The 9998-nt window shown below is 35.5% G+C and overlaps 2 protein-coding genes across 8 annotated transcripts; both read right to left on the bottom strand.

Moving 5' to 3' along the window:
• Positions 1-4844: 4844 nt before the first annotated feature.
• On the bottom strand, positions 4845-6680 carry LOC139785910 (probable ATP-dependent RNA helicase DHX37). Of its 4 annotated transcripts, none has more exons than XR_011722121.1 (5): positions 6372-6673; positions 6099-6300; positions 5824-6035; positions 5647-5744; positions 4845-4997 (listed from the first exon to the last, which is right to left on the bottom strand). XR_011722121.1 is itself a non-coding variant. In XM_071725074.1 (5 exons), exons 3-5 carry the CDS (start codon positions 6024-6026, stop codon positions 4918-4920), a joined length of 381 nt encoding a protein of 126 aa, XP_071581175.1. In that variant the 5' UTR covers positions 6027-6035; positions 6099-6300; positions 6377-6680; the 3' UTR covers positions 4845-4917. The 4 variants fall into 4 exon arrangements, 2 of the variants coding, with proteins under 2 accessions (XP_071581175.1, XP_071581176.1); XM_071725074.1 differs by having other exon boundaries at positions 6377-6680; XM_071725075.1 differs by having other exon boundaries at positions 4845-4982; positions 6377-6680.
• A 674-nt stretch (positions 6681-7354) lies between these two features.
• Positions 7355-9431, bottom strand: LOC139785912 (probable ATP-dependent RNA helicase DHX37). 4 transcript variants are annotated; one of them, XR_011722124.1, is made up of 6 exons: positions 9224-9431; positions 9050-9170; positions 8776-8978; positions 8469-8680; positions 8125-8225; positions 7355-7592 (listed from the first exon to the last, which is right to left on the bottom strand). XR_011722124.1 is itself a non-coding variant. In XM_071725076.1 (6 exons), the coding sequence occupies exons 4-6, from the start codon at positions 8618-8620 to the stop codon at positions 7516-7518; spliced, it is 330 nt and encodes a 109-aa protein (XP_071581177.1). In that variant the 5' UTR covers positions 8621-8680; positions 8776-8978; positions 9055-9170; positions 9224-9431; the 3' UTR covers positions 7355-7515. The 4 variants fall into 4 exon arrangements, 2 of the variants coding, with proteins under 2 accessions (XP_071581177.1, XP_071581178.1); XR_011722123.1 differs by having other exon boundaries at positions 9060-9170; XM_071725076.1 differs by having other exon boundaries at positions 9055-9170.
• Between the last annotated feature and the right edge of the window lie 567 nt (positions 9432-9998).

The raw sequence follows: 9998 nt of genomic DNA, 5'->3' as shown, positions 1-9998 counted from the left end.
CTAGTGATACATATATATATACTAGCTGGTTACCCGGGCTTCGCCTGGGAGTCGTTTTTCTTCAAACGACTTCATTTGTGTTTCAATATCCTTAATAAAAAAAATTCCTTTATCAGTTATCAGGCAATTGCAAAGAATCCTTTATATTCATTTTTATTCAAATTTTATTATATTTATTTATTATTAATTAAATTATAATAGGGGAGACCGGGGCCTAACCGTCAGTTTTTTTTCGGTGCCGATTTTTAACAAGAAAATAAATAATTTTAGTTAAATGTGGTATACCACTGTAAAGAGTGAACCTTTAGCTACAAAATTTATATAGGAAATTTTTATCTACGTCGCTTTGTTTAACCGGTATAGAGCAAAAACGACAACGGTGGAAAAATTGAAATCTCAAAAATGCCGGGGTTTAACCGTCACACTGCATTTTCAATACATATACGTACATCTAATCCTGAAAAATGATATGATACATCTTAATAATTGTTTTTTAAGAGAAAAATATAAAAATTTATTTAAAATTTTTATGCGAAACATTATTAAAAAATAGTTACGAGGGTTCCTCTTTCCGCAGAAGTCACTCGCCCGACTTGTTTCACTCCTCGACGTCCGATGACTCTATTCGGTGTCTGAACGGTTGTAATTCCCGTCTCATCCATATTCCATATGCAGTGAGCCTGGAAATGCCCGGAAATGCATTGGAAATGCACCCGGATTGCTTACTGACGGATTAACCCCAAACACAAGTTTCAGGTTTGATCGCCCACGAAATATTAGACATCAACGATAATGAAAAAACTACACTGGATTCGTGTTCAGCATGCATTACTCTTTATAATCACGTACCTCGAGATTTGGAGAGCAAATATTATTGCAGATATTACAAAATTTCCACGCGCAGAAAATGTAACTTTCACCTTCCGAAAACACGTTTGCCCTCGTAAAAATCATAATACGGCAGGTAACCTGCCGAAACTCCGTTGGTCACATGGGTACCATAAGCAGCGTTTACAATGTTAATAGCGAGTTCGCACAATATACAGGTTCCGAGATATTTGATTTGACGGTTCAACCCCGGCGACGGTTAGACCCCGGTCTCCCCTATTTAAAATTGCACAATATATTTTTTATTCAATATAATTATATTAAATAATTGTACAATTATTATAAAATAAAAATTATTAATAATAGACATTTAACTTTACAATTTTCTTTACATTTTTTCTTTTTTACAATTTATTCATCTTATTCTTCTTTTTATTCTCGTCATGATTTTCATCCTTTCTACGCTTTAATTTATTATTAGCCTCCACAACCACATTACAATTTTCTTGTTTATCATCCTTTTTACTATTTTTAATAACTCCACGACATCACAGTTACGCCCTTCATTTTCCTCTTGCATTCTTTCAAATTCTAATACCGCATTTATTAATCATTCATCAAACCCGTCTTCTAACACTAAAATTTTGTAATTATAATACTAATCATAAATTAAATCAAAAAATTTATTTATAAATCTAATAATTAAGTAATGTTTTTAATTACTATTTCTAACTTCTTCCATTTCATCCATTCTGTCCATTTCGTTCTTGTATATATTTATAACGTTCTACTCCTGTTGACTGATTTTCAAATTGACATATAATCGCTCACGACAGACACGAATTGAAGTAACTGTTGACATATAATATGTGAAACCAGCAACTTATCCTACATAAAAAAATAAATTGTTATCAAAAAATAATACACATCGTGGCAATTAAACCCATCCTCGAAAAATTAATGAATCGGTTTTAACTAAATCGATAAATCGGTAGATTAATGTAAAAGCATTCCCCGGAAAATTCTACCCTTGTTTCATATATAATTCTTTAAGATTCGGTCAATTATTTCCCGAAAAATTAGAAAAATTAGAAAAATCGGTTTCCAGAAAATCGGTAACAAAAAACTATACACATGATGGCACTCCCCGGAAAGTTCTACCCCTATTTTATATATACCACTTTAAAATTTGGTCCACTAACGAATAAGTAGTTAAACAAACATACATACACACCAATCCACAAAAATGCTATATAAATTGAAAAATATCACTTTTTTATCGACTGAAGTTCAATTCCGTCGTATACAATTCTTTGAAATTCACTCAATTATTTGCTTAAAAATTGGAAAAATTTTGTAACCGATTTCCAAAAAGATCGGTAACGAAAAATTATACACTTTATGGCACTCCCCAGGAAATTCTACCCCTGTTTTATATACAATTCTTTAAAATTCGGTCAATTATTTCCCGAAAAATTGGAAAAATTTCGAATACCGGTTCCCAAAAATATCGGTAACGAAAAACTATACACTCTATAGCACTCCCCGGAAAATTCTACTCCTATTTTATATACTTTTGATAAAAATTCAGTCGAATAGTTTAAGAGTGTATAAAGAACAGACATACATACATTCTATTTTATATAGAGATTATATAATAGAGATTATATATATATATATATATGCAGAAAAAATAATAAAAAGAATTAAAAAATAATTGAAAGGATAATTTTGATATTGCCTTTTTTATTTAAAAAGTAAAGTTTTATGAAATGAGGAAAAGTTAGTCATATATATAATAATATAAAAATTTAATAATCATACATATATACAATATTATTTATAGGGTAAATCATTTAACTTGATCGCTCCAAATTACTGTAAACTGTTTGTTTTATGAAAAATTATTTCAAACAAAAGTTGCATGCTATTAAACAGACATTAAGCCATCTAGGGGAGACCGGGGCACCATGAGTCACAAAAATTCAAACTCTGAAAAGTACCCTTAAATATAAGATTTTTTGTCTCATTTTTTTTAATAGTTAAAGCACAATGTATATTTTAAAGTTTATTTAGCATATTTGATAAATATTGATTAGTTTTTGAGAAAAAAATTAAAACACATTTTTTGAGAAATGACCCAAGGTGCCCCATACCCGGGGCACCATGAGTCTGTCACTGGGGCACTATGGGTCACACACGAAAACTAGATTTATTCATTCAAGAAGTAACGAAATGTTACAAAAGTTAAAAATATATTTTATTTTATACATTTTTTATCACACTGTTTAGGATTTTACAGGACAGACAAGATATCCGAACTACCCACTATTGAAATATTATTTTCTGGAAGAAAAATTTATTTCTGACATGTTTTCTTTGTTCAAAAATAACATTTTACAAACAAAAGACATAAATGTTCATTTTTTTACAAACAAAACAAATGTTCATACTCTTTTACAAACAAAAAACATAAACGTTTATACTCTTTTCTTTATCTAATTCATTAATAACTCTCTTTATTAATAACTGTAAGGATGTCTTTTTACTTTTTTGGTTTTTTCTTTCGTGTCTTATTTTCCTTTTCTTCTTGTTTTTTCTTTTTTTCTACTAAACTTTTTTTCTCCGGAGAATCAGTCAAAATTTTGCTGCTACCCTGCTGTCTACGTTTTCTAGTTCCATACTCTGATGTATTGCCTTTGGATAGCCTCTAATTTCTGCGGGACTTTTAAACTGGCTTGGGACCTCATCAGCTACTTCTTTTTCCTGTACCGTTGACTGTAAATCTTTATCTATCAATATCCTCGATGGCGTGCATAAGTTAATGTGTGACTCATGGTGCCCCGAATGCACTTAATATAGAAAACGGTAAAACGTAATTAAAAAAATTAATGATACATGATTATCTATAGTGTTATAAAATCACAAAAGAAAGCTAGAAAGTTGTACCTGAGTTTCAGTACATGTATATAATTCTACTACAAAACCAATATTAAAACTTTTTTAATCAGTTAAAAGGTTACTTATACGTATCACGAAAATCATTTATGTCACGTGCGTCTCGAGACAACGGACTTTGGCCTAGTTTACACCAATCACTTGATACGCGTATTAAATAGTAAATAACTAGTAAATTAGTTTGATTATTGGCTAATTAGCTCAAATATACTATTTGATACGCGTATCAAGAGATCGGTGTAAACTAGGCCTTTGATCACTACCACCGATAGATACGAAGTATGGGCAATGAAGTAAAGCCCCTTGCACAATGCCAGGCAACAGGCAATAGGAACAGGAAATAACCAAAAAATCGTTAATTACAACCTAAAAAATTCGAATACTATGATTGGTTGGCAACAGGCAATAGGCACAGAATTTCCAACGTGATGGAAACTCTGTGTCTATTGCCTGTGTCACTGTTTATTCTGCATTTATACATGATTTCTGATTTCTATTCCGTTCCTATTGCCTGTTGCCTGGCATTGTGCAAGGGGCTTAACTGTCACATGATACTAGTTATACCAACCTAAACATTCTAGATTAACCTAAACAGTCAATGGCCTAGTTTACACCGATCTCTTGATACGCCCCTAAGAGCAAAAAGTCGACTTTAAGTCGACTTGAAGTCGACTTCTACCGAAACTGACTTGGCAGAAAAGTCGACATTTTAAGGACGAAAGTCGACTTTAAGTCGACTTGAAGTCGGCGAATGTCGCAAAAACCACCGACTTAAAGTCGACTTCCCGTCATGATGAAAAGTCGACTTCCCGTCATGACGAAAAGTCGACTTCCCGCCAACTTTTAAAGTCGATAAAATAAACCGCCGCGTACGTCTGGAGGTCGATTGTGTATCTTGAAACGAGGTAAAAATAACAAAAGTTAACAGATTTTATTAGATTTTGATAAATAAAATCGTAGATACGCTAATGAATTTTCTCACTTTTGTAATTTTTACCTCATTATTTCAAGATACACAATCGACCCCTTGCTGGAGGGCTAAAACTGATGCATTTCGATTTTTTTTCATATATAAAATAATTTAATTATCTAAAAAACTGTATAATTACAATCCTAATGTTTTATTCTTAATTACAAAGGCGGCCATATCTGTGCCACTTCTGCGTGCGCGGATTCCGGCAGCCACTTCTGGTAAGCTGACAATAACAGAACTAAAATTAAAACATTCCAGCGTTAATCGCGAAACAATATGCAAAATTAGCTATATAAATATATATCATATTATTATCATAATGTTGTAAATATATAATAATATTATATATATATATATATATATTATTATAAATATATAATATCCACAGACTTTTATACTAGACCACTAACATCTATGGACGCACTGCCGAAAAGCTGATGCGAGTGCAAGGTGCAAGTGTTAGTGAAGGGTGCGGCCATATTGAATTAACAATAAGTCACTATCGGGTGTTCAGTTGCTCATGATGTGCGTTTATCTGCATTCGTTATTACAGTACATAACGAAGCAGGCGAATGTTTTTGTGTTAAATATTGGTACATGTTATCAATAAGTTTGTAAGTCATGCCTTCGACGTGTAGCGTACTTGGATGCCGAAATCGAACCACTACTCCTGTAGTATTAAACCCTTTCTTTTGGACATTCTGTATATGCCAGACTATTGTATAGAAATCTTGTATAAAACCACTTGTATAGAATAGTAATATAGCATATCTTGACTAAAATCAACATGGCGGCAAGCATCACGGGCGAGATGTCTGTCAGCGGTCTAGTATTGTATAGAAGTCTATGATAATATCTAAATATTATTTTATAAATTAAAATCTCACATTTTTTATCCGAACCCCAGATTTCTAGCAGTTTGTGTTTGGACACGATTCCCTGCGACTGCAGCGTTTGTACTATTGCTTGAGTGCGTGGTATCAACCTGAAAAAATCGTATTGAATTGATGTAATCTATTCGATGAATCAACGTGAAATCAAAAGGAGATAGAATAACGATTTACCTGGCCCATGACTTGGTGATGCTCCCAGGTGTCGTCAGCAGCGACGGGACAAATCGTTTCAGCTTAGGGCACACTTGACCCTCCAAGAAGAAATACGCTAACCACTTGACACCGTCCACGGATGCTCTATATCCATCGATGGTAGTGCCCATTCGGCCTTTCCGAATGTACCAGACACGCGGCAAATGATCTTCCCGGTTCATTGATTATATCTATAAATATCTTTATAAATAAGTAGGAAAAACATTATAAAGCAACAATTGTGATAAAAATACCTTGGCGGTGGATCAACCAATGGTTCACTAAGATGGCATAGCATGGGCGAATTTCGGCAATCATTCGGGTTCTATCACCGTGACACCTCGCATGTACATCTTATTCGTTTCGTACACCTCTTTATAAACCACCTATTCCGGACTAATTTTCCGTAGAACGCACGAAGAATGCATGAACACAGGTTCCTTCATTTCTGGTGTTCTGAAAGATGATACAGAATGGAGAGGTCGCATTCAATAGGTCTTAATTATCGATGATAATTAATAACACACCATACCTAACCTGTAAGCATGTTTCCACTTGGCCTTATCCTGATCCTCTTTTACCTCGTCGGGCAAAACCTTTCTCGCGACTTGATCCGCCATACCTGCAAGAACTATCTGGCGTCTTATCGTGTCCTGTCTCGCGGCACGTATTCCTCGCACTCGCGTAAACTCTGGTCCACTCATCTGGTCCTCCAGCCTCCTCGAGATTCGCCGCCATATTGATGATGCATGACGCGCCGCTTGACTGTTTTCCGTCTTTTTATAAGTCGACTATTTAAAAGTCGACTTTTAGTCGACTTTCCGCCATTTTTAGAAGTCGACTTTTAGTCGACTTTTCGCCATTTTTAGAAGTCGACTAGAAGTCGACTTATAAAAGTCGACTTGCCGTCGACTTTCCGTCAACTGTGCTCTTAGGGGCGTATCAAATAGTATATTTGAACTGATCAGCCAATAATTAAACTAATTTACTAGTTATTTACTATTTAATACGCGTATCAAGTGATCGATGTAAACTAGGCCAATGACCCATGGTACCCCGTGGCTCATGGTGCCCCGGTCTCCCCTATATTTGCATTACATACACAGAGAGAAAGATTTCTTTAGGTTTATGTTTCTTTTTTAAATTTGATTCTTAATCGTCTTTTAACTTCCCTAAGAGCAAAAAGTCGACTTTAAGTCGACTTGAAGTCGACTTCTACCGAAACTGACTTGGCAGAGAAGTCGACTTTTTTAAGGACGAAAGTCGACTTGAAGTCGACTTGAAGTCGGCGAATGTCGCAAAAACCACCGACTTAAAGTCGACTTCCCGTCATGATGAAAAGTCGACTTCCCGTCATGACGAAAAGTCGACTTCCCGCCAACTTTTAAAGTCGATAAAATAAGCCGCCGCGTACGTCTGGAGGTCGGTTGTGTACCTTGAAACGAGGTGAAAATGACAAAAGTTAACAGATTTTATTAGATTTTGATCAATAAAATCGTAGATACGCTAATGAATTTTTTCACTTTTGTAATTTTTACCTCATTATTTCAAGATACACAATCGACCCCTTGCTGGAGGGCTAAAACTGATGCATTTCGATTTTTTTCATATATAAAATAATTTAATTATCTAAAAAACTGTATAATTACAATCCTAATGTTTTATTCTTAATTACAAAGGCGGCCATATCTGTGCCACTTCTGCGTGCGCGGATTCCGGCAGCCACTTCTGGTAAGCTGACAACAGAACTAAAATTATAAATATATAACATCCACAGACTTTTATACTAGACCACTAACATCTATGGACGCACTGCCGAAAAGCTGATGCGAGTGCGAGGTGCAAGTGTTAGTGAAGGGTGCGGCCATATTGAATTAACAATAAGTCACTATCGGATGTTCAGTTGCTCATGATGTGCGTTTATCTGCATTCGTTATTACAGTACATAACGAAGCAGGCGAATGTTTTTGTGTTAAATATTGGTACATGTTATCAATAAGTTTGTAAGTCATGTCTTCGACGAGTAGCGTACTTGGATGCCGAAATCGAACCACTACTCCTGTAGTATTAACCCTTTCTTTTGGACATTCTGTATATGCCAGACTATTGTATAGAAATCTTGTATAAAACCACTTGTATAGAATCTGTAGTACCTATAGCATATCTTGACTAAAATCAACATGGCGGCAAGCATCACGGCCGAGATGCCTGTCAGCGGTCTAGTATTGTATAGAAGTCTATGATAATATCTAAATATTATTTTATAAATTAAAATCTCACATTTTTTATCCGAACCCCAGATTTCTAGCAGTTTGTCTTTGGACACGACTCCCTGCGACTGCAGCGTTTGTACTACTATTGCTTGAGTGCGTGGTATCAACCTGAAAAAATCGTATTGAATTGATGTAATCTATTCGATGAATCAACGTGAAATCGAAAGGAGATAGAATAAAGGCTCAGTCACAATGAGTGGAATAAGGAATAAGATAAAGGAATAAGGAATAAGGCATGTTGCATCTCACTTTAATGTACGTGTACTGAAGTGAGATGCGACATTCCCTTATTCCTTATTCCTTTATCTTATTCCTTATTTTTGTCATTGTGTCTGAGCCTTAACGATTTACCTGGCCCATGACTTGGTGATGCTCCCAGGTGTCGTCAGCAGCGACGGGACAAATCGTTTCAGCTTAGGGCACACTTGACCCTCCAAGAAGAAATACGCGAACCACTTGACACCGTCCACGGATGCTCTATATCCATCGATGGTAGTGCCCATCCGGCCTTTCCGAATGTACCAGACACGCGGCAAATAATCTTCCCGGTTCCTTGATTATATCTATAAATGAGAATAATATTCGATTATAATAAAGATTAATATCTTTATAAATAAGTAGGAAAAACATTATAAAGCAACAATTGTGATAAAAATACCTTGGCGGTGGATCAACCAATGGTTCACTAAGATGCATAGCATGGGAGCGAATTTCGGCAATCATTCGGGTTCTATCGCCGTGACACCTCGCATGTACATCTTATTCGTTTCGTACACCTCTTTATAAACTACCTATTCCGGACTGATTTTCCGTAGAACACACAAAGAATGCATGAACACAAGTTCCTCCATTTCTGGTGTTCTGAAAGATGGTTCAGAATGGAGAGGTCGCATTCAATAGGTCTTAATTATCGATGATAATTAATAACACACCATACCTAACCTGTAAGCATGTTTCCACTTGGCCTTATCCTGATCCTCTTTTAGATCCGCCATACCTGCAAGAACTATCTGGCGCAGCAATTTCGCTTCCATGTCGGTTGGTAACGGCATTCTGTAACAATTTTGTTGTAGATAACCATCTCAAACATATTGCAACGTACATACAGTCAAATTCCAGTATTCTGATCTAATCGAGGAAGTCAACGGGAAGACAATGATGACGAGGACTGTGAATGACGACGACGACGACGTTTCGTGGCGGTGGTTGATAGCGCGGCGCTTTACGACGTCTTATCGTGTCCTGTCTCGCGGCACGTATTCCTCGCACTCGCGTAAGCTCTGCTGCTCCAGCCTCCTCGAGATTCGCCGCCATATTGATGATGCAAGACGCGCCCGCTTGACTGTTTTCCGTCTTTTTATAAGTCGACTATTTAGAAGTCGACTTTAGTCGACTTTCCGCCATTTTTATAAGTCGACTATTTAGAAGTCGACTTTTAGTCGACTTTCCGCCATTTTTAGAAGTCGACTAGAAGTCGACTTATAAAAGTCGACTTGCCGTCGACTTTCCGTCAACTGTGCTCTTAGGGATTTGATTTGGTTTAAAATTTGGTTTAAAAAGTACAATTTTTGGAGTAGATTTTTTTCAAAACGGGACGGTGAAAAATTCCCAAAAAATTCACATAATTCTATTTTGCATTCCAGAACAACATATTAAAACATGAAACTGGCTGTATTTTTAACATAGGTTCTTATGGGTAATGACATATTGCATACCTTCAGAATGAAATAAGTGCAAGAAAAAATGCAAATAATAAGGAAAAAAAATATGCATATGTAACTTAATAATTTACAAATAAATGAGCGAAAGAAAGGGGAAGGTTACCGCACATTTCGTAGAAAAATTAATTATTAAAGCATACATTGCTTGATTTTTCGTCTG

Source organism: Temnothorax nylanderi, unplaced genomic scaffold (assembly GCF_030848795.1).
Source record: "Temnothorax nylanderi isolate EJ_2023f unplaced genomic scaffold, tnyl_v1.0 TNYL_tig0918_pilon, whole genome shotgun sequence".
Classification (NCBI taxonomy): Eukaryota; Metazoa; Arthropoda; class Insecta; order Hymenoptera; family Formicidae; genus Temnothorax; species Temnothorax nylanderi.
This window is presented reverse-complemented; position numbering and strand designations above follow the sequence as displayed.

Excerpts from the sequence above, each read along its gene's own strand:
- LOC139785910 (XM_071725074.1), bottom strand. The coding sequence starts at position 6,026 with ATGAACCGGGAAGATCATTTGCCGCGTGTCTGGTACATTCGGAAAGGC. Across the intron at positions 5,745-5,823 it reads ATCACCAAGTCATGGGCCAG|GTTGATACCACGCACTCAAG; the intron begins GTAAATCGTTAT and ends CGATTTTTTCAG. Across the intron at positions 4,998-5,646 it reads CTGGGGTTCGGATAAAAAAT|TTCTGTTATTGTCAGCTTAC; the intron begins GTGAGATTTTAA and ends TTTTAATTTTAG.
- LOC139785912 (XM_071725076.1), bottom strand. The coding sequence starts at position 8,620 with ATGGGCACTACCATCGATGGATATAGAGCATCCGTGGACGGTGTCAAG. Across the intron at positions 8,226-8,468 it reads ATCACCAAGTCATGGGCCAG|GTTGATACCACGCACTCAAG; the intron begins GTAAATCGTTAA and ends CGATTTTTTCAG. Across the intron at positions 7,593-8,124 it reads CTGGGGTTCGGATAAAAAAT|TTCTGTTGTCAGCTTACCAG; the intron begins GTGAGATTTTAA and ends TTATAATTTTAG.